Source organism: Thalassophryne amazonica, chromosome 3 (assembly GCF_902500255.1).
Source record: "Thalassophryne amazonica chromosome 3, fThaAma1.1, whole genome shotgun sequence".
Classification (NCBI taxonomy): Eukaryota; Metazoa; Chordata; class Actinopteri; order Batrachoidiformes; family Batrachoididae; genus Thalassophryne; species Thalassophryne amazonica.
In genome coordinates, this window is record NC_047105.1 from 146,803,451 (window position 1) to 146,828,059 (window position 24,609).

The window sequence follows — 24,609 nt, forward strand, 5'->3', positions numbered from 1 at the left end:
TTGTATGGCCTTGCCTTACAATATAAAGCGCCTTGGGGCAACTGTTTGTTGTGATTTGGCGCTATATAAATAAAATTGAATTGAAATTGAATTGAATTTCAAATGGCAACTTTCTGGCTTTAAGAAACACTATAAGAAATCAGGAAAAAAAATTGTGGCAGTCAGTAACGGTTACTTTTTTAGACCAAGCAGAGGGAAAAAAATATGGAATCACTCAATTCTGAGGAAAAAATTATGGAATCATGAAAAACAAAAGAACGCTCCAACACATCACTAGTATTTTGTTGCACCACCTCTGGCTTTTCTAACAGCTTGCAGTCTCTGAGGCATGGACTTAATGAGTGACAAACAGTACTCTTCATCAATCTGGCTCCAACTTTCTCTGATTGCTGTTGCCAGATCAGCTTTGCAGGTTCGAGCCTTGTCATGGACCATTTTCTTCAACTTCCACCAAAGATTTTCAATTGGATTAAGATCCGGACTATTTGCAGGCCATGACATTACCCTATGTGTCTTTTTGCAAGGAATGTTTTCACAGTTTTTGCTCTATGGCAAGATGCATTATCATCTTGAGAAATGATTTCATCATCCCCAAACATCCTTTCAATTGATGGGATAAGAAAAGTGTCCAAAATATCAACGTAAACTTGTGCATTTATTGATGATGTAATGACAGCCATCTCCCCAGTGCCTTTACCTGACATGCAGCCCCATATTATCAATGACTGTGGAAATTTACATGTTCTCTTCAGGCAGTCATCTTTATAAATCTCATTGGAACGGCACCAAACAAAAGTTCCAGCATCATCACCTTGCCCAATGAAGATTCGAGATTCATCACTGAATATGACTTTCATCCAGTCATCCACAGTCCACGACTTCTTTTCCTTAGCCCATTGTAACCTTGTTATTTTTTTGTTTAGGTGTTAATGATGGCTTTCGTTTAGCTTTTCTGTATGTAAATCCCATTTCCTTTAGGCGGTTTCTTACAGTTCGGTCACAGACATTGACTCCAGTTTCCTCTCATTCGTTCCTCATTTGTTTTGTTGTGCATTTTCGATTTTTGAGACATATTGCTTTAAGTTTTCTGTCTTGACGCTTTGATGTCTTCCTTGGTCTACCAGTATGTTTGCCTTTAACAACCTTCCCATGTTGTTTGTATTTGGTCCAGAGTTTAGACACAGCTGACTGTGAACAACCAACATCTTTTGCAACATTGCGTGATGATTTACTCTCTTTTAAGAGTTTGATAATCCTCTCCTTTGTTTCAATTGACAGTCCACTTGGTGCAACAGTTCTCCAAGGTATGATCACTCCTTTTTAGATGCAGACTAACGAGCAGATCTGATTTGATGCAGGTGTTAGTTTTGGGGATGAAAATTTACAGGGTGATTCTATAATTTATTCCTCAGATTTGAGTGATTCCATATTTTTTTCCCCTCTGCTTGGTCTAAAAAGTAACTGGTACTGATTGCCACAATCTTTTTTCCTGATTTCTTATAGTGTTTCTTAAAGCCAGAAAGTTGTCATTTGAAATTACTTTAGTTTTGTGTCATGTCTGTGATCTGCTTTTTTCTACAAAATTAAACAACTGAATGAACATCCTCCGAGGTCGGTGATTCCATAATTATTGCCAGGGGTTAGTATGAAAACTGCTCAGTAACTATTTCTGTGATTCTACATAAAGATTCCTTGCATCAATCTCACGGCTGGACTGGGACTAAAATTCAGCCCTGGAAAATTCAGCCGCAGTCTCGCTTGAGAGCGGGCACTAAAGGGGTAAAATATGATGCATATGACGTAATTTATCTACTTCCGGGGAAAAAAACCACGGCATTTCGAGTTTTTGGACAAATTGCAAGGGAACAAAGTGAAAATGCAAAGAAAAGGTGACGATGTGGTGGAAAATGGACATGTGTTGTGGGTTGTTTATGACCCAGAGCTCAAACGTGTGGAGGCGGTTTGCAGCCAAGAGAACACGGCTGCTCTGGTTAGCTGTGTAGGCTAACACTTACCAACATGACGTCTCCCATTTGCCTCGTCTTCCCTTCTTCACTCGGAACCAAAAAACAAAACAAAAAACTTTTCGTGACTGCTTCGGTGACTGCAGCCCGTGTGAAGTTATGTTGTTTACATTGCACAATGGGAGCGGAGGTCAAATCCTACAATCAATCAATCAATCAATCAATCAATCAACATTTATTTATAAAGTGTTTTATAGCACCAGATGGTGACCAAAGTGTTTAACAGTAAAAACACAGATTCACAAAAATAAAACACACATACAATAAAATTTAAAACAGCACATAAAAACAGAACATGTCACCTCCTCACTAGCTGGTAAAAGCCAGTTTAAATAAATAAGTCTTTAACTTAGATTTAAAAAGTGCTCAGTCAGGCATAGTGTGTAAGTCCAGAGATAACTTGTTCCACAGTCTGGGTTCTGCTTCCGCAAAAGCACCATCACCCCAGAGTTTATATTTTGACCTCGGAACATCTAAGTACAGCTGACGCCCGTAATGTCCTACTGTATGTGATGAGAGTTACAATTTCAGTCACATAAGGAGGTGTGAGGCCAAAATAGCTTTAAAAAAACCCATTAAAATCTTAAAAATCAATTCTACAATGAACTGGAAGCCAGTGGAGTGAGTACAGTACAGGTGTAACATGCTTGTGTCTAAAAGTGTTTGTTAGAAGATGAGCAGCAGCATTCTGCACCAAGTGGAGATGTGCAGAGACGACTGATTAATGCCAGAATATAGTGCATTACAATAATCATTCTGGAGCTGATGAAAGCATGAATGACCCTCTGAAGATCACATCTAATGAGGAAGTGCTTTACTTTAGCCAGAAGATGAAGGTGAAAAAAACTTGCTTTGACAACAGAATTTATCTGTTGATCGAACCTCAAACTGTCAAATATCACAAACAAATTCTTGACAGCTGGTTTTACATAATAATGTCATATCACACAGGGTTCAAACGAGACTGCACTGCCTTCTTATTTAAGTGATTCCAAATTGGAATTAACAACCCAGTAATGCGGAATAAGTATGACCAAGATTACGTGGAAAACAATGAATCTGTGTGCAATCAGAACTTTGGCTAGTTGCCCTAAGTATGAAAAACCACATCACATTGTATCATGTGAGTTGGAAGTTTGTAGATCTGCAATTGTGTGTGGCATCCTTTGATGAAAAGATAAAATACTGGTTAAGTGGTTATTAATAAAATCAACTAATCAGTTAATCGGGATATGAATATGGAATTGTTTTCCAGTACTTCAGATAACTAGATTTAGTTGTAACGCACCACACTATGCAGTCTGCTATGAGGTGAGGGCATTGATTTGAATGTATATGGAGACGTCTTAGACCCATCTGGAATTGGACAGGTGGGGGGGGGGGGGGGGGGGGGGGTGACGTGCACCAGCAAAAAGAGTGGGCAGGTCGACCTTAATCTCTCCGCTAAGTGTGTTATTGGCTGTGTAGGGCTTCAGCAGGTCTTCATCTCAACCATAGATAGCTATTCTGAGGCAGCTAAGGTAGCACGGCAACGCAGTAAATTAACAGCTCAGTATGCACACGGAAATGTGACTGCTGCCGTCGACGTAACCGAGCCGATGAGGGTTTGTTGCAGGCGTGTTGAGCATTTAAACACGGGACAACCAGAGACCGTTTGGGCGTAGCAGTCGGCTCCTTTATTCCACATCCCCGCGCTAACCACACACACACACCTGCTGTCCTACGGTAACCCAAACATGCCAAAATTAAACCCCATACAACATGATGATATATAAAAGCAAAGTGTCAAAAAGTCTTATCGAGTGTTGTTAGAAGGAAAGGTGATGTAACTCAGTGGTAAACATACCACTGTCCCAGCTTTTATGAAACGTGTTACAGGCATCCATTTTCAAAATGAGCAAATATAAAAAATAATAAAGTAAAAAAATACAGTTTATCAGTTTGAACATTAAATATCTTGTCTTTGTGGTGTATTCAAAGTTTGACAAAGTTTTAATTCGGCACACAAAATATTCAAATAGAAAAAAATGAACAATTCCACAAACAAACACAGACAAAACTAGTGAGTCCGAAAGGGTGTGGGCTGAAGCAAAGCTTATTAGCGCCCACCCCTGCTAGTACAAGTCCAACAATTCTAATCAGTCATATTTACATAAATATAAATTCACTACTACATGTCGACTCACAGACATACACATCAATATACTATTCACTTATAATTATATTTATATAGTACCAGATCATAAGAAAGTCAAATCAAGGCACTTTACACCAGTAAGGACTAACCTTACCAACCCCCAGAGCAAGCACTAGGCAACTGTGGTGAGGAAAAACTCCCTATAAGGAAGAAACCTCAAGCAGACCAGGCTCTTGGGGGTGACCCTCTGCTTGGGCTGTGCCACATATACCTATATACATACGTATATACTTTACAAACATAAATATATACATACATATACACAGTCACTTATATACATATACACCTACCCATATCTATATATCTACATACGCATATACATACCCACACATTCAAATATACAATAAGTCCCACTTATAAATTGAACATTCCATATAAATCAAATTATATTTGCTTCTTTATGATACTTAGACATAATGTTCTTTTTGAGTAGTTTCTTAAATCTCACTAAGGTACTACTCATTCTAACCTCTGTTGAACATTTGTTCCATTTCCTCACCCCAACCACAGACACACAAAAACCCTTTACATTTGTTCTTACTGGTGGTTTCATAAAAATTGCACAACCTTTTAAACTATATCTGGATTCCCTCAATCGGAACAGACTCTGGACATGTCTCGGTAAGGCTTGGTTTTTCGCTCGAAATAAAGTTTGAATTGTAATGTAATCGACCAAATCAATGAATTTTAATAAATTTAAAGACACAAATAGAGAATGAGTTGGTTCACGATATTGTTTATTGCAGATGATTCGTATGGCTCGTTTTTGCAAAAGGAATATTGGATTGGTATTTGATTTGTAAGTGTTTCCCCATGACTCAACACAATATGTCATATATGGTACCATCAGAGAATGATATAAAGTAAGTAACCCTTCTTGCGGCAGTAGGTCTTTGGCTTTATACAAAATGGCTATAGTTTTTGACAATTTTGATTTCACATAATTTATATGTGGTTTCCAGCTAAGTTTATTATCAATTATAACACCTAAAAATTTATTCTCTGTTACTAACTCAATTTCCTTATTGTTTATAGTTAAATTTTTACATTTGGGTGCCTGTTTATTTCCAAATATAATACATTTAGTTTTCCCAAGGTTGAGTGACAACTTATTAGCGTCAAACCAAACCTTAAATTTTTCCAGTTCTTTCTCCACTATGTCCAGAAGCTGTTCAAGATTTTCACCGCTACAGAACACAGTTGTATCATCCGCAAAAAGGACACATCTCAGTGAACTCGACACCCAACTTATATCATTTATATAGATTATAAACAACAAAGGACCCAGCACTGAGCCCTGCGGCACCCCACATGTGACATCCCTGAGTTCAGAATTTGTATTATTGAATTGAACATACTGAAATCTGCCTTGTAAATAACTAGCTATCCATTCATATGCCAGACCTCTGATTCCATATTTCTGCAGTTTACTTAATAGTATTCCATGGTTAATTGTGTCAAACGCTTTCTGTAAAAAAAAAAAAACACCTATTGTGTATTGTTTATTGTCAATTGCAGTTGCTATACTTTCCACAAAGTCCATCAAAGCATGTGATGTAGTTCGAGACCTTCTGAATCCATATTGTTCTTCACAAATGATGTTATGCTTCAGTAAATAATCATTTAATCTTTTAGCAAATATTTTTTCCAAAATTTTGGAAAATTGTGGCAGGAGTGATATAGGTCTATAATTAGAAAATGTGTGTTTGTCACCAGTTTTAAACAGAGGAATTACTTTGGCTATTTTCATTTGAGAAGGAAATTTACCAGTACTTAGTGACATATTGCAAATATAATTGAACGGTTTTACTATACAATCAATAACTTTTTTTAATAAAGCCATATCCAAATTATTAAAATCAGTCGATTTCTTACTTTTTGAACCATGAACCAGATCAAGTATTTCCCTTTCATGAGTACCACCAATGAACATTGAAACAGATTTGTTAAACGTTGAATTATTTACCCAGAAGTTATTAGTTGATGAGTCAATCTTACTGGCAAGATTTTTACCCACATTAACGAAGTATTCATTAAAGTGTTCAGCAATAGACTCGTCGTTATCAATCGTGATGTAGTTGTTACTCTGAAAAAATGAAGGATAATCTCTAGTTACTCTATTCTTTTTTACTATTTCATTTAATATGTTCCATGTGTTTTTGATGTTATTTCTATTTTTGACAAGTAACTCATTATAATATGTTTTTTTTTACTGAGTCTCATGATATTGATTAACTTATTCTTATATGTTTTATACTTACTTTTCAGCTTCCTTAGTTCCTTAGTACGTTTTTCTTTTTACATGCCCTCTGAAGTCCCTTAGTTATCCATGGTTTGTTGCTATATTGATTTCTATATATTTTGTCAACAAATGGACAGTGTTTATTATACAAACTGGAAAAAATGGAAATGAAAGCATCATATGACCTGTCAACATCATCAACAAAAACATCTGACCAATTCTGACTTGATAAATCCTCCCTTAAATTATCAATTGTTTCAGGTGTTACTTTTCTACTCATGAATTTGATATTGCTTTGATACATACAACAACCCTCCAATTCAAAGACTGAGAAAACTGGCAAGTGATCACTGATATCACTGACCAGTAGTCCCCCACTAAGATTACCGGATATAACGTTAGTTAAAATATTGTCAATGAGAGTTGTTGAGTCCATAGTTATTCTGCTAGGATGAATGATGGTTGGAAACAGTCCTAAACAGTACAAGGTGTTTATAAATGAGGTAATTTGTGGATGATTGTGAGGGTTTAAAAAATCTATATTGAAATCTCCACAGACAAATAAATGCTTATTTCTGTTGATTTTGTTGTACATTCCTAAGATAATGTCTTCAAAGGTGTCAATATTTGTCCCAGGAGCTCTGTAAATGCAACTAACAACTATGTTTTTGGAGTTTATAGATGTCATTTCTATGGTAACACATTCCATGATGTTGTCCACTGTAAATGACATGTTGTTAATGAGTTTACACTTATAATCTGACCTTACAAACAATGCAACGCCTCCGCCCCTTCTCGTCTGCCTATTAACCAGGAACAATTCATAACCATCAAGATATACCAGATCTTTATTATCCTCATTTAACCATGTTTCTGAAATTGCAATAACTGAAAAACGTTTTTTGGATGTTTTCAAACAATCATTAATAGTGGACAGATTACGAGAAAGACTTCTGCTGTTGAAATGTATAATTGAAAAATTTTCATCATTGATTTTATAATTTTTGAATTGTTCTTCTGTAAAATATTTGCACTGTCTCACAATATTCTCACTGAAAAAGGTATCAGGATCATTTTCAGATTCGAAGGGGTGGTTAGCAGAGTTATTATAATTAAATGTATCTAGACAGAGCTCCTGGGCAGAAATAAACGGATCATTATCCTTAGTCATTATGTCTCTCTTGTCTCCGGGTGTAGATGATGTGGATGAGTGGGTTGCTCCAGTCTGCATCATGGTGCTGTGATGTGTTTGAGTCCTCATACCTATTGTTCATATTTGTCCAGCTCCTCGATGTTCCTTATTGCCATGACTTTTGCTTGTTCTGGTGATCCGTTCAGTTTGATGAATATTTTACAGTTTGAAGTCCATGTGTGCTGGATTTTTCCCTGTTTCTTTAAGAAGCGTGCTTTCCTGGCGATGTCGGCATTCCATTTGGTGAGATGTTCATTGATGAATACGTTTGTCCCTTTCAGTTTTCTTCCTTGTTTTAACAGTGCTGTTTTGTGTTTTCTGTTGATGAATCTCATGATGACGGTTCGTTTATCACCGTCATTTCTCCGGGGCAGAGGGTGGCACGCTTCAATGTTATTTAAATCCATTTCTATACCTTTAGATAGGAGGAAATCAGCAACCTGTTTTTCCACAGAGCTGACCTCCTGTTCACTGGGCTCCCCTCCGCTCTCATCTGTTACCGCCCGTGCGTAGGACCGTGGTTTGATGTGAAGACCTGTGATGATGACGTCGTTAATTCTGGTGTACTGCTCCAATTCAGCCACTCTATTTTCCAGCTGCACCAGATGCCGGTCTTTCTCGGCGTTCTGGAGCCGTAATGCCTTCACCTCCTCCACCAGATCCATGATTGATTTCTGTTGCTGCTTCACAACAGAAATCTCCTCTGATAGAAAGTCCAGAGATTTTTTAATATCGTCACCTTCCTCCGCTGTCAGAACCTTCTTAGGCCCCATGGTCGGCTTATGAGCAGCTTGTCGATCGCCGATGTTAACAGCCTGCGTTGTTTGTCACCGGGATGGATCTGCACTGCGCTGGTGCCGCGCGGCCTCGGTGTTTCCGCGCTGATGGATCCGCGGTGGCTGCACGAGGCCTCGGGGAAGCGGCACTCGTGACGCGCGGCTCTAATGACGCAGCGCGCGGCCTCAGTGAATTCACCACGTTGGGCCTCGGACATTGTTGTTGTCCAGTCGCGGGGCTAAGTTGCCGGTTGAGGTGGTATTCCCACTGTCCGGGTTGGCAAACACCGGCGTGGCAGATGGCAACTACAAACACCACCTCTGAAAACTCAGGTACAAACTTTTTGCAGCTCGCTCTGACGACACGCAGCTCTGACTGACTGTGACTGACGCAGCTCCGATATTCAACTGAATATAGGTTGAAGAGGATTTGAAAATCATTGTATTCTGTTTTTATTTACATTTTACACAACGTCCCAACTTCATTGGAATTGGGGTTGTAGTTCTCCTGGCAGAGATTTTAATAATGAGTCATTTGAAAACCATAAACTACAAACGTACTTATGAAATAAACAGCAGGTTTCACAAAACTGTCACTGAGGTTGACTGGGTTTGTTTGTTTGTTTGTTTGTGGCAATGACAGATAAATAAATAAATGATAACGTGGTCGCTCGGGGTTTCTTTACCTGCACATCATCAGGAACACATCGCTGGAAATAAAGGACAATGTGGACACGCTGCTGAAGGATCTGCTTCCAGCAGAGGACTCGATGTTGGACCTGGAAGGCAATCTGCTGGAGAGCCTGAACAAAGTAGAAAACCTCAACAAAAGCCTCACTAAGGTAGGAAAAAGACTTACTGCACCTTTTATTATCTCAACCATAAGGTGAAAACCAACTCTTGAATCTTGCTCTGATTCTGATTCTAAACTGGGTGTCTCTGAACCAGCAGTGAGTGATCCAGAGAGATGGTTCACTTGTCAAAATATGTCTTTGTTCCCTGCCTTCGTGCTCCTGATAACTTTCCACAGGCTGTGTGCAGGCCCACCAAAGATGCACCACTGGTGGACCGCTTGGAAATCTTGGTTTAGGCCATTGATGAGTGACCTTGACCTAAATTCTAAGGTCAGATTAGATTAGATAGAACTTTATTAATCCCTTGGATAGACTCCCTCAGGAAAACTGAGGTTCAAGCAGCACTGGACAGAAGCACACAGAGTATCAAAAGTAGAAGCAAGAAACAATTTGCAAAAAGGAAATACAGACTGGATCTGATGACCTCTAATTTCCTGCTTTTAAACTCAGATAAAACTGAAGTTATTGTACTTGGCCCCACAAATCTTAGAAGCATGGTGTCTAACCAGATCGTTACTCTGGATGGCATTTCCCTGATCTCTAGTAATACTGTGAGAAATCTTGGAGTCATTTTTGATCAGGATATGTCATTCAAAGCGCATATTAAACAAATATGTAGGACTGCTTTTTTGCATTTACGCAATATCTCTAAAATCAGAAAGGTCTTGTCTCAGAGTGATGCTGAAAAACTAATTCATGCATTTATTTCCTCTAGGCTGGACTATTGTAATTCATTATTATCAGGTTGTCCTAAAAGTTCCCTAAAAAGCCTTCAGTTGGTTCAGAATGCTGCAGCTAGAGTACTGACGGGGACTAGCAGGAGAGAGCATATCTCACCCGTGTTGGCCTCCCTTCATTGGCTTCCTGTTAATGCTAGAATAGAATTTAAAATACTTCTTCTTACTTATAAGGTTTTGAATAATCAGGTCCCATCTTATCTTAGGGACCTCGTAGTACCATATTACCCCATTAGAGCGCTTCGCTCTCAGACTGCGGGCTTACTTGTAGTTCCTAGGGTTTGTAAGAGTAGAATGGGAGGCAGAGCCTTCAGCTTTCAGGCTCCTCTCCTGTGGAACCAGCTCCCAATTCAGATCAGGGAGACAGATACCCTCTCTACTTTTAAGATTAGGCTTAAAACTTTCCTTTTCGCTAAGGCTTATAGTTAGGGCTGGATCGGGTGACCCTGGACCATCCCTTGGTTATGTTGCTTTAGACGTAGACTGTGGGGGGGTTCCCATGATGCACTGTTTCTTTCTGTTTTTGCTCCGTATGCATCACTCTGCATTTAATCATTAGTGATCGATCTCTTTTTCCTGGTTCTTTCCCTCAGCCCCAACCAGTCTCAGCAGAAGACTGCCCCTCCCTGAGCCTGGTTCTGCTGGAGGTTTCTTCCTGTTAAAAGGGAGTTTTTCCTTCCCACTGTGGCCAAGTGCTTGCTCATAGGGGGTCGTTTTGACCGTTGGGGTTTTTCATAATTATTGTATGGCCTTGCCTTGCAATGTGGAGCGCCTTGGGGCAACTGTTTGTTGTGATTTGGCGCTATATAAGAAAAAAGTTGATTGATTGATTGATCTGGACTTCCCAAAGTCAATGACCAGCTCCTTTGTCTTTGAGGTTTTGAGCTGTAGATGGTTTGTGTGGCACCAGGCAGCAAAGTCCTTTACTAGGCTCCTGTCATCTGCAAACTTCTGGATGTGACACAGCTCATAGTTTTAACAGAGGTCAGAGATGTACAGGGTGATGAGAAGAGGGGCCAGCACCATGCCCTGGGGTGCTCCGGTGCTGCTGATCACAGTGTCACACGTGGTGTCCCTCAGCCTGACATACTGTGGCCTGTCGGTGAGGTAGCTGGAGATCCAAGTGACCAGGCAGGGGTCCACTCACATCCTGTTCAGTCTGTCCTGAAGCACAAGGGCCTGGATGGTGTTGAAGACACTCGAGAAGTCCAGGAAGAGAATCCTCACTGTGCCGCTTGGCTTATCCAGGTGTGAGTGGATTCAGTGTAGCAGGTAGAGGACAGCATCCTCCACACCAACACCTGCCCGGTATGAAAACTGCAGACAGTCCTGGGCATGTTGCACCTGGGCTTTGAGGAAGTTGGATGGATGGACGGACAGATGGACGGACCCAAGGCCTTCGCAATACCCGATGACCATATTTTTGCCTCGGGTAAATATGACTTTTGTCAGATAAAAAACAAACCCAATCTGAAGGTAGTTCCTTCACCATGTGACTGGGGCTTCTACGAAGCTAGCCACTGTCACAGACCACTTCCTGCTTCTTGCACAAGAGTCTTTCACAATAAGAGCACAGGGTTGGGTCAGTGCTCCTGACCATCATGATGTGATGAGTTTGGTACCTCTGTTGCATCTTTTTGTGACAGGTAGGGAGAAGCTTTTTTTTTTCCTCTCAACTGCACCGTTTCTCTTTGGCAGTGTGTCAGCTTCACTCCTGCATCATCATGGAACATCCATCTGTGTTTTGGTTATGGATAGAAGTAAGATAAGCATTTCCCCACTCATCCCGACTGTCCGATTGATGTTTTGACAAAATAAGTGACTTGTGTCAAAATGTGAGGACATGGGTGTGAGACTGAGTGTGTCCGTCCTCTCCTCGCTGAGGTCCACCTGTACAGGCGACCTGTGTAGGTCTTCTCTCATAAGTATATAGTACACAGCATGTTTGTATGTGTAGAACGCTCATCCTCTGAGGATCTTCTGGAGATACGTGATGTTGCAGACGTACAGCCCACTGAGACGGTTGATGATTTTTGGGCTGAATGAATAAAATGCAATTGAATTCTCTTTTTTCCCCCTGAATCCTTTGACATGTTGTATCTTCTCTTATTTGATTTCATTGTATTTCTTATCCTCCTTCTCCTCAATTTTCTTCTCCTTTCATTCAGACGAAGGACCAGCTGGACCCAGCACAAAAGGCCCTGGATGATTTATTGACACTTTTGAGTCCAATGACTCCCCAACTGGACAAACTCAAGGAGGTGCTGATGGAGCGAGACGAACAAGCTGACAATGCAACGGACCAAGCAGACAAAGCTGATAAAGAAGCAGCTGCTGCGAAAAAGGTAGGAGACGTTCTGAAACGGTCCAGGTGGCATCAAAACAAGAACACACATTTAATTTTAATCCTCTTATTTTGTGCTTCGTCTTTCCCTTTTAGCTTATCTTTACGTTAAGTGGCACCACTGTAGTTTTCTTTCTTCATCTTGGGCCTGTTCTTTGGTCACAGCATGTTCTCCTTCGCGACAGTCACGGCCTTCTGTTCTGTTCTTCCTGGTGTTAGTGCTCCCTCATCTTCCTACTGACCTCTTCTTAGACCTTCAGCTGCTACAGTTGTTGCTGTGCACAGATTCTCCATTCACAACCACAGAGGTCTGTAACTTCTTCTGGATTGTCTGGGTGTCTTGGTGGCTTTCCTCACTCTTCTCACTCAGTTTTTGAGAACTGTCTCCTGCTGTGTAGTTTATATCTGATCGTGCTGTGTTTGTGTGGTGTAGGACCTCTTGGCTCTGGAGAAGGAGCTGGATCGTCTGAAGGCAGCGGACAGCAGTGGACCTGGGGATGGCTCTGACTCGTTGGGCGAGCGTCTGGCTCGGCTGCAGCAGGATGCTGAAGCTGCGGTTAACACCACTGCAGATATGATGAATGCTCTGGAAGGTGATGCACCCCTGTTCCAGCACAACTGTCTTCTTAAAAAAACACAGGACCCACACACACACTACCAGCCAGGAGAAGACTTTTGTAGTTTGGTGTTCATTTAATCTTTTGCTGTATTGCATCATGAAAGAAATCAGGTCTAACTTTTGGTCATGTCAATGTGTTTGCTCCAGGATTTAGAGGATTTGCCACCTGAATGTCTCGGATGATCCACAGGGTTGGTTATAAAATGCAGGTTTTTTACAACCCCAATTCCAATGAAGTTGGGACGTTGTGTAAAATGTAAATAAAAACAGAATACGATTTTCAAATCCTCTTCAACCTATATTCAATTGAATACACCACAAAGACAAGATATTTAATGTTCAAACTGATAAACTTTATTGTTTTTTGCTTGCTTGCCTCTACTGGTGGTTGGCTCTCACTGCGGTATTGTATCACTTCCTGTTCCGGAGCACAGCTGTGTTTTTCTGTATCTGTTAGCTGTTTAATCTGCGCAGTTAGATTGATCTAGTTATCTAGATTACGATTTGTTTCCCAGTGTAATCTTTACGTGCCTTAACTAAAGCACTCCTTCTGCTGAATCACCTCTAAATTATTTACACATTATTCACTTTGCGTGTTTTTAGGAATCCGCTAGCTTAGCGTAGCTACTAGCTCTTAGCCGATTTAGCATGGCGGCTTCTCCTGTCTCTCCCGCACTTTTCTGCTCTGGGTGTGAAATGTTTAGTTATTCCTCGGCCTCCTTTAGCAGTAATGGTACTTGTAATAAGTGTAGCTTATTCGTAGCTTTGGAGGCCAGGCTGGGCGAATTGGAGACTTGGCTCCGCACCGTGGAAAATTCTACAGCTAGCCAGGCCCCTGTAGTCGGTGCGGACCAAGGTAGCTTAGCCGCCGTTAGTTCCCCCCTGGCAGATCCCGAGCAGCCGGGAAAGCAGGCTGACTGGGTGACTGTGAGGAGGAAGCGTAGTCCTAAACAGAAGCCCCGTGTACACCGCCAACCCGTTCACATCTCTAACCGTTTTTCCCCACTCGACGACACACCCGCCGAGGATCAAACTCTGGTTATTGGCGACTCTGTTTTGAGAAATGTGAAGTTAGCGACACCAGCAACCATAGTCAATTGTCTTCCGGGGGCCAGAGCAGGCGACATTGAAGGAAATTTGAAACTGCTGGTTAAGGCTAAGCGTAAATTTGGTAAGATTGTAATTCACGTCGGCAGTAATGACACCCGGTTACGCCAATCGGAGGTCACTAAAATTAACATTAAATCGGTGTGTAACTTTGCAAAAACAATGTCGGACTCTGTAGTTTTCTCTGGGCCCCTCCCCAATCAGACCGGGAGTGACATGTTTAGCCGCATGTTCTCCTTGAATTGCTGGCTGTCTGAGTGGTGTCCAAAAAATGAGGTGGGCTTCATAGATAATTGGCAAAGCTTCTGGGGAAAACCTGGTCTTGTTAGGAGAGACGGCATCCATCCCACTTTGGATGGAGCAGCTCTCATTTCTAGAAATCTGGCTAATTTTCTTAAATCCTCCAAACCGTGACTTTCCAGGGTTGGGACCAGGAAGCAGAGTTGTAGTCTTACACACCTCTCTGCAGCTTCTCTCCCCCTGCCATCCCCTCATTACCCCATCCCCGTAGAGACGGTGCCTGCTCCCAGACTACCAATAACCAGCAAAAATCTATTTAAGCATAAAAATTAAAAAAAATAAAATAATATAGCACCTTCAACTGCACCACAGACTAAAACAGTTAAATGTGGTCTATTAAACATTAGGTCTCTCTCTTCTAAGTCCCTGTTGGTAAATGATATAATAATTGATCAACATATTGATTTATTCTGCCTAACAGAAACCTGGTTACAGCAGGATGAATATGTTAGTTTAAATGAGTCAACACCCCCGAGTCACACTAACTGTCAGAATGCTCGTAGCACGGGCCGGGGCGGTGGATTAGCAGCAATCTTCCATTCCAGCTTATTAATTAATCAAAAACCCAGACAGAGCTTTAATTCATTTGAAAGCTTGTCTCTTAGTCTTGTCCATCCAAATTGGAAGTCCCAAAAACCAGTTTTATTTGTTATTATCTATCGTCCACCTGGTCGTTACTGTGAGTTTGTCTGTGAATTTTCAGACCTTTTGTCTGACTTAGTGCTTAGCTCAGATAAGATAATTATAGTGGGCGATTTTAACATCCACACAGATGCTGAGAATGACAGCCTCAACACTGCATTTAATCTATTATTAGACTCTATTGGCTTTGCTCAAAAAGTAAATGAGTCCACCCACCACTTTAATCATATCTTAGATCTTGTTCTGACTTATGGTATGGAAATAGAAGACTTAACAGTATTCCCTGAAAACTCCCTTCTGTCTGATCATTTTTTAATAACATTTACATTTACTCTGATGGACTACCCAGCAGTAGGGAATAAGTTTCATTACACTAGAAGTCTTTCAGAAAGCGCTGTAACTAGGTTTAAGGATATGATTCCTTCTTTATGTTCTCTAATGCCATATAACAACACAGTGCAGAGTAGCTACCTAAACTCTGTAAGGGAGATAGAGTATCTCGTCAATAGTTTTACATCCTCATTGAAGACAGCTTTGGATGCTGTAGCTCCTCTGAAAAAGAGAGCTTTAAATCAGAAGTGTCTGACTCCATGGTATAACTCTCAAACTCGTAGCTTAAAGCAGATAACCCGTAAGTTGGAGAGGAAATGGTGTCTCACTAATTTAGAAGATCTTCACTTAGCCTGGAAAAAGAGTCTGTTGCTCTATAAAAAAGCCCTCCGTAAAGCTAGGACATCTTTCTACTCATCACTAATTGAAGAAAATAAGAACAACCCCAGGTTTCTTTTCAGCACTGTAGCCAGGCTGACAGAGAGTCAGAGCTCTATTGAGCTGAGTATTCCATTAACTTTAACTAGTAATGAGTTCATGACTTTCTTTGCTAACAAAATTTTAACTATTAGAGAAAAAATTACTCATAACCATCCCAAAGACATATCGTTATCTTTGGCTGCTTTCAGTGATGCCGGTATTTGGTTAGACTCTTTCTCTCCGATTGTTCTGTCTGAGTTATTTTCATTAGTTACTTCATCCAAACCATCAACATGTTTATTAGACCCCATTCCTACCAGGCTGCTCAAGGAAGCCCTACCATTATTTAATGCTTCGATCTTAAATATGATCAATCTATCTTTGTTAGTTGGCTATGTACCACAGGCTTTTAAGGTGGCAGTAATTAAACCATTACTTAAAAAGCCATCACTTGACCCAGCTATCTTAGCTAATTATAGGCCAATCTCCAACCTTCCTTTTCTCTCAAAAATTCTTGAAAGGGTAGTTGTAAAACAGCTAACTGATCATCTGCAGAGGAATGGTCTATTTGAAGAGTTTCAGTCAGGTTTTAGAATTCATCATAGTACAGAAACAGCATTAGTGAAGGTTACAAATGATCTTCTTATGGCCTCGGACAGTGGACTCATCTCTGTGCTTGTTCTGTTAGACCTCAGTGCTGCTTTTGATACTGTTGACCATAAAATTTTATTACAGAGATTAGAGCATGCCATAGGTATTAAAGGCACTGCGCTGCGGTGGTTTGAATCATATTTGTCTAATAGATTACAATTTGTTCATGTAAATGGGGAATCTTCTTCACAGACTAAGGTTAATTATGGAGTTCCACAAGGTTCTGTGCTAGGACCAATTTTATTCACTTTATATATGCTTCCCTTAGGCAGTATTATTAGACGGTATTGCTTAAATTTTCATTGTTACGCAGATGATACCCAGCTTTATCTATCCATGAAGCCAGACGACACACACCAATTAGCTAAACTGCAGGATTGTCTTACAGACATAAAGACATGGATGACCTCTAATTTCCTGCTTTTAAACTCAGATAAAACTGAAGTTATTGTACTTGGCCCCACAAATCTTAGAAACATGGTGTCTAACCAGATCCTTACTGTGGATGGCATTACCCTGACCTCTAGTAATACTGTGAGAAATCTTGGAGTCATTTTTGATCAGGATATGTCATTCAAAGCGCATATTAAACAAATATGTAGGACTGCTTTTTTGCATTTACGCAATATCTCTAAAATCAGAAAGGTCTTGTCTCAGAGTGATGCTGAAAAACTAATTCATGCATTTATTTCCTCTAGGCTGGACTATTGTAATTCATTATTATCAGGTTGTCCTAAAAGTTCCCTAAAAAGCCTTCAGTTAATTCAAAATGCTGCAGCTAGAGTGCTGACGGGGACTAGAAGGAGAGAGCATATCTCACCCATATTGGCCTCTCTTCATTGGCTTCCTGTTAATTCTAGAATAGAATTTAAAATTCTTCTTCTTACTTATAAGGTTTTGAATAATCAGGTCCCATCTTATCTTAGGGACCTCGTAGTACCATATCACCCCAATAGAGCGCTTCGCTCTCAGACTGCAGGCTTACTTGTAGTTCCTAGGGTTTGTAAGAGTAGAATGGGAGGCAGAGCCTTCAGCTTTCAGGCTCCTCTCCTGTGGAACCAGCTCCCAATTCAGATCAGGGAGACAGACACCCTCTCTACTTTTAAGATTAGGCTTAAAACTTTCCTTTTTGCTAAAGCTTATAGTTAGGGCTGGATCAGGTGACCCTGAACCATCCCTTAGTTATGCTGCTATAGACGTAGACTGCTGGGGGGTTCCCATGATGCACTGTTTCTTTCTCTTTTTGCTCTGTATGCACCACTCTGCATTTAATCATTAGTGATCGATCTCTGCTCCCCTCCACAGCATGTCTTTTTCCTGGTTCTCTCCCTCAGCCCCAACCAGTCCCAGCAGAAGACTGCCCCTCCCTGAGCCTGGTTCTGCTGGAGGTTTCTTCCTGTTAAAAGGGAGTTTTTCCTCCCCACTGTAGCCAAGTGCTTGCTCACAGGGGGTCGTTTTGACCGTTGGGGTTTTACATCATTATTGTATGGCCTTGCCTTACAATATAAAGCGCCTTGGGGCAACTGTTTGTTGTGATTTGGCGCTATATAAAAAAAAAAAATTGAATTGAATTGAATTTTTGTGCAAATATTTGCTCTTTTTGAAATGATACCTGCAACAGGTTTCAAAAAAGCTGGGACAGTGATATGTTTACCACTGTGTTACATCACCTTTCCTTCGAACAACACTCAATAAGCATTTGGCAATTGAGGACACTAATTGTTGAAGCTTTGTAGGTGGAATTCTTTCCCATTCTTGCTTGTTCAACAGTCTCCGTTGTCGTATTTTGCGCTTCATAATGCGCCACACATTTTCAACGGGCTACAGGTCTGGACTGCAGGCAGGCCAGTCTAGTACCAGCACTCTTTTACTACGAAGCCACGCTGTTGTAACACATGCAGAATGTAGCTTGGCATTGTCTTGCTGAAATAAGCAGGGACGTCCCTGAAAAAGACGTTGCTTGGATGGCAGCATGTTTTGCTGCAAAACCTGAATGTACCTTTCAACATTGATGGTGCCATCACAGATGTGTAAGTTGTCCATGATTTCCAAAAACAATTTGAAATGTGGACTCATCAGACCACAGCACACTTTTTCCACTTTGTGTCTGTCCATTTCAAATGAGCTCAGGCCCAAAGAAGGCGGCGGTGTTTCTGGATGTTGTTGATGTATGGCTTTCTCTTTGCATCGTAGAGTTTTAACTTGCACTTGTAGATGTAGTGATGAACTGTGTTAACTGACAATGGTTTTCTGAAGTGTTCCTGAGCTCACACGGTAAGATCCTTTACACAATGATGTCGGTTTTTAATGCAGTGCCGCCTGAGGGATCGAAGGTCACGGGCATTCAATGTTGGTTTTCAGCCTTGCTGCTTACGTGTAGAAAGTTCTCCAGATTCTCTGAATTTTCTGATTATATTATGTAGAGTTTATCAGTTTGAACATTAAATGTCTTGTCTTTGTGGTGTATTCAACTGAATATAGGTTGAAGAGGATTTGCAAATCATTGTATTCTGGTTTTATTTATATTTTACACAACGTCCCAACTTCATTGGAATTGGGGTTGTAAATTGACTGTTGCCAGCAGTAGCGGTTAAACATTGAATTCCTCCCCGGGTGAGACCCTGCCCGGGGTGGCACATGCAGGCACACAAAAAAATGTCAGATTCACGTCACTTCAGCTAATATTATGAACGGAGCTCAAGTTCTAAACCCTCCATTACAAATAGGCAGATGGTCCTTTCTGAGAATTATTTTTTCCACCAGTGGACAGTTTGTCCTCTCTGGTGAGATTCAAACCCGTTCTTACACCCTGTCTGTCCGCTTTCAAAGGTCTTTTAGTTTATAAACTGGCTGCCTGCCTCCACCTTCCTTTGTTTGGGTGCTGCATAATCTGCAGAGAAATGTGGTGCAGAGTTGTCATTCTGGTTCTGTGCTGCGTCCTAAGTGCACGTCGCCCTGCCAGAGGAGACGCTGCTGAGCCGAACAGCAGAATCTTGCCGAGCAGACCAGGATGGTCCATCCAGAGCGGAGCAGAGCACATGGGGAGGAAACCGCGCATGGAACCTCTCACACACTGCTTCTCTTCTGTGCACCTCTCAGGAAGCACGAGTGCCTGTAGAAGCAGTGAGCGCTAGTTTACCAATTACACAGTGATATGATCACCACTTTGCAGCGCAGATATGTACTGCGCCCATACAACAAGCCACTACTGCTAGTCAGACTGGTCCAACACATGAGACCAGTCCAACAGGTCAGAGTGTGGTCAGTCTGGTCCAACAGGTCAGACTGTGGCCAGTCTGGTCCAACAGATGAGACCAGTCCAACAGGTCAGACTGTGGTCAGTCTGGTACAACAGATGAGACCAGTCCAACAGGTCAGACTGTGGTCAGTCCGGTCCAACAGGTCACACTGTGGTCAGTCCGGTCCAACAGATGAGACCAGTCCCAACAGGTCAGAGTGTGTTCAGTCTGGTCTAACAGGTCAGAGTGTGTTCAGTCTGGTCTAACAGGTCAGAGTGTGGTCAGTCTGGTCCAACAGGACAAATAGCAGTGCCATGTTCTAAATAATCATGGTTATGGGTGTGACAGAGCTTCACAGCACAGTAGTCCTGACGTTATCTCACCTGCTCTGCCGTGTTGTTCCCGATTGTTCTGTTTTGTCTCAACAGAGTCAGTCCAGTGTTTGTGGACGTTATTAAACACGTCTAATTTGGGTTTTCGTGTAAATGCAGAACTCAGGGTTTTGGGTCTGGTCTCAGATGAGGTGGGCTGTCGTGGCTTCACATGACGATTGTTCTTGATGTTTCAGGTAAGGCTGACTCTCTGAAGTCACTGCAGGACGAGATTTTGAAAAAGTCAATCATGGTTCCAGGACTCGAAGCCAGGCTCCAAGAACTCATTGCTGAACTCCACAAGAGACTCCACACGTTCAACACCTGCCTGGCCTGAAAACCACCAGTCAGCACCAGGATCGGCACGTGCACGCTTCCTGCACAGTTTGACCATGTCTGCATGTCCATCATCAGCCTTCAGGCACCCCCCCAAACCATGTTCTATTTAATGTTACACAGAAATGAAATTACTGTCAGTCAAATGTTTTGAGAGTTGATGATATGATTGGATCATTTGAAAGTGGGCGGGAGTAGTGAGTCAGCAGAGGCACAGGTGAGGTGTCATTGGTTAATCATCATCATCATCATCATCATCTTCATCATTGCCCCCGACAAGTTTAAGAACAGATGTTAGATTCCAGTGGGACAAAGAATGCAGAGACTTCTGATGTGTGATGCTGCAAAAAGCCAAGAAAAAGTCAAAAACACACAACAGACACAAAGTGAAAAACAACCTTCTGTGGATTGACAGATAAATGTTTCATGTTTGTATGTGGGAGTGCAGCCTGTGGCTTTAGAATAACACTCAACATTATTTATCTTCTTCTTCTTTGAGGTTTATTGTATGTAGTTTAATAAGAAATGGTCAAAACTTTGGTGTACTGGACATCGACACTGGACTGGAACTAAGAACTGGACACCGAACACGAAACGACAAAACCACCAAATCAAATCCGTCTGAGTTTGTTTGAAAAACCACACATGATGAGGTTGTCTCTTTTTTTCAGATAATGTCAGTTTACTTGAAGATAACCAGTGGAGCAAAACTGTAACTTTACGTAAACATCCTAAATCCCAGAGCTCAGCTCGCACTAACGTTATGTGATGCTAGCCAGTTTTCATGCTAACATTCTTTTAGCATTGTGTTTTGTGGTGCTGTGATCATAATAAAGTATATTTTATTAAGCAAACCACATTTTGCAAATGTTATGACTAAAGAAATCTACTGAAGTAGTTGGCAGTTGTTATTTTGGTGCTGTTAGAGGATTACATTCATCGGATCACCAACCGATCCATATATTTCAATAAAATGTCTGAATTCCTCACAAAGAACACACCTGTGGAGTGCTCTCGTACCACCTTAATCCCGCTTGTCAAACACCAGGGTGAAATGTATGAAAATAGAACTGGAATATACAACTGTGCAGATATGGAGTTTAATCCCACTTGTCAAACACAACCGTAAAATTGACAAAAAGCAGCGTGTTTCCCTGTGGGGATCCACGGGCTCTAGATTGGGTCGTGCTTATAAAATAGGCAGCTGACATTTTTCAAGGGTGGTAATAAATTATGCAAAGTTTCTAGTATGATTTTAACTGAACTTGCAGGAAATTAAATGAAAAACGTTTTGTGAATAATTGTATTTATTATTTGGTACATTTAGTTGATGTCATGTTTTACAACGAGAAGGTGATTTCCTTCGTTCAGAGCTCGTCTGGTTACCAGGGACTGGTTAATATCAACATCCATTCTTCACTGTTGTTGCCTAATATCCCTAAATTCTCCCCAAAAAATTAGTCCTATCCACTTTCCGTTTCAGTGGCGTTCATGTGTGACCCAAAATATATAAGCAGACAAAACAGCAAACATCAGCTGTCACAGTTTCTCCATGATTGAAGTTACACACATGCACACACTTTTAATATGTACATATACCTGAATTTACATACTAGCAAATACGTAGCTTAATCCTGCTCATCAAACACAACCATGAAATATATAAAATTATGTCCGGAATTTACGGCCCCACAGATACAGAGCTTAAACACGACAGTGAAATATATAAAAATGTACACAGAATTTATGACGTGGTACACAGGAGGATTTTCTTTCACTAAAAGATCAAATCTAGGCTTGCATGTTAGGTGCACCTTCTGGCAAACTGTAGCTGAACTTTGAGGTCTTCTTTTTAAGAAAATCCTCCTCTGTACCACTTCATCATGAAGATGGATAACTGGAGATACAAAATGCAAAACATGCACCGTGCACAATTTCTCCAGTCACAGCCACAGAAGCCTGTAACTTCTTCTGGGTGTCTTGGTGGCTTTCCTCACTCTTATCCTTTTTGCACAGTCACTCAGGTTTGGAGATAGACAGACAGACAGACAGACAGAGACTTTATTTGCATTTGTACTTGCGTGCAAGGTTTGGGTACACTGTAATTCTTGAGCAGAGCTTTCAAGTAATTAAATATAAATGTGTAAAAGAATAAAAAGGTCACCCGGTGCACAGGCACAGGACAGGACCAGGGTAATGGTATAGTTCACAGCAGTTTCTGCACACTTGTATTCCAAACATAGTGGATATTGCACAGATAATAAAGTGTACGAGGTCTGTTAGAAAAGTATCCGACCTTTTTATTTTTTTCAAAAACTATATGTATTTGAATCATGTGCGCTTGCATCAGACAAGCTTGAACCTTCGTGCGCATGTGTGAGTTTTTTCACGCCTGTCGGTTGCGTCATTCGCCTGTGGGCAGGCTTTGAGTGAGCACTGGTCCAGCCCCCTTATTGTTTAGGAATGGCAGAGCGACTGCCACTTTGTTCCATGAAAATTTTTTCAGAAACTCTGCCAGGCAGCCAGATGGAAACCATTTGGAAGATTCAGATGGCTTTCGGTGAAGATTCTATCGGTATCACATGGATTAAGGACCATTAAAATTGGATTAAAAACGGCCCACGGCGGCGGAGGGCGCACCGCGCCTCGAGCGGCCATCGACAGGCTGGAAAGAGCAGATCACTTCCAAATTTAAGGCTCTGTTGATGCAGGATGTCGTGTGACTAGCAGAGAAGTTTCAGAAGAGGTCGGGATCAACACTTTATCGGCACATTCCACTGTTAAAGGAGATTTTGTAATGAAAGACGTGCGGACGGATTCGCGTGTCGGGACGCAGCCGCTCATGGTGCTGGACAAACAACACCTCCGTGTTGGAAGTCTCACAGGACAAGTTGGAACATGCCCAGCTGTTAAACAATTTCTCGGATACTCACTCGACTGAAAAGCCACTGAAAGCCATCTGAATCTTACAAATGGTTTCAAACACGGAGGTGTTGTTTGTCCAGCACCATGAGCGGCTAACAGACCTCGTACATTGCACATGTGGATGAAACAGATATTGCACCAATGAGTGTTACTTCAAAAAGAATTAAAATATTGCACATTAGGTTATAGTTGTGTGATCAATATTGCTCAGTGGATTTTGACTGTGAACTGGTTGTGAGATTTGTCTACTCGGTGCAGATTTACGATAGAGTTTCATACTGTTTGTATTTCTTCATAATTGGTGTAAATAAACTCCAACACATATTCAGTCACTTGGAAATGTTCATGTATCCATCCCCTGACTTGTCTGAAGAAAACTGGCAATAAAACTGATTATTTACAGGTATTATACCAAAGGGGCCCATTACTTATGCATCTCATCATCTTGGCTTTTATATTTTTAATTAATTTATATCAAGTTGTCGAGATTTGCTGTCACTTTGAGTTTAAGGAAGATAATTTTAGATTTTTTTTTCTGTTTTTGTATTTTTTGTATTTGAAATGGCATAAACAAATTTAAATGTATGAAATACCAAGTGTTGCAATACTTTTGGAGGGGACAGTATATGACCTCACAGATACAGAGCTTAATCCCGCTCATCAAACATGACTGTGAAATACAATGAGGCCAGTAAGTGTTTGATCCACTGTCAACTTTGCAAGTTTTCCCACCTACAAAGAATGTAGAGGTCTGTAATTTTTATCGTAGGTACACTTCAACTGTGAGAGACAGAATCTAAAAATCAAATTCAGAAAATCACACTGTATTAATTTACATTTTATTGCATTAAATAACTATTTGATCCTATCGAAAAACCGACCTTAACATTTGGTACAGAAACCTTTGCAGTTCCACAGGTCAAACGTTTCCTGTAGTTTTTCACTAGGTTTTCACACACTGCAGCAGGGATTTTGGTCCACTCCTCCATACAGATCTTCTACAAATCTTTCAGGTTTGGAGTTTCAGCTCCCTCCAAAGACCTTCTATTGAGTTCAGGTCTGGAGACTGACCAGGCCACTCCAGGACCTTGAAATGCTTCTTACAGAGCCCCTCCTTAGTTGCCCTGGCTGTGTGTTTGGGGTCATTGTCATGTTGAAGACCCAGCCATGACCCATCTTCAGTGTTCTTACTGAGGGAAGGAGGTTGTTTGTCAAAATCTCGCAATACATGACCCCATCCATCCTCCCTTCAATACAGTGCAGTCGTCCTGTCTCCTTTGCAGAAGAGCACCCCCAGAGTATG

At 41.1% G+C, this 24,609-nt stretch overlaps 1 protein-coding gene across 1 annotated transcript in view; it reads left to right on the forward strand.

Moving 5' to 3' along the window:
* si:ch1073-15f12.3 (laminin subunit beta-3) overlaps positions 1–21,472 on the forward strand; it is a 43,517-nt gene extending 22,045 nt beyond the window's left edge. The window contains exons 13-16 of the mRNA XM_034167637.1: positions 9,132–9,273; positions 12,191–12,367; positions 12,800–12,959; positions 20,243–21,472. Coding sequence (XP_034023528.1) covers positions 9,132–9,273; positions 12,191–12,367; positions 12,800–12,959; positions 20,243–20,382 — 619 coding nt within the window. The 3' untranslated portion in view covers positions 20,383–21,472. The remainder of the gene's footprint in view (positions 1–9,131; positions 9,274–12,190; positions 12,368–12,799; positions 12,960–20,242) is intronic.
* Positions 21,473–24,609: the final 3,137 nt, after the last annotated feature.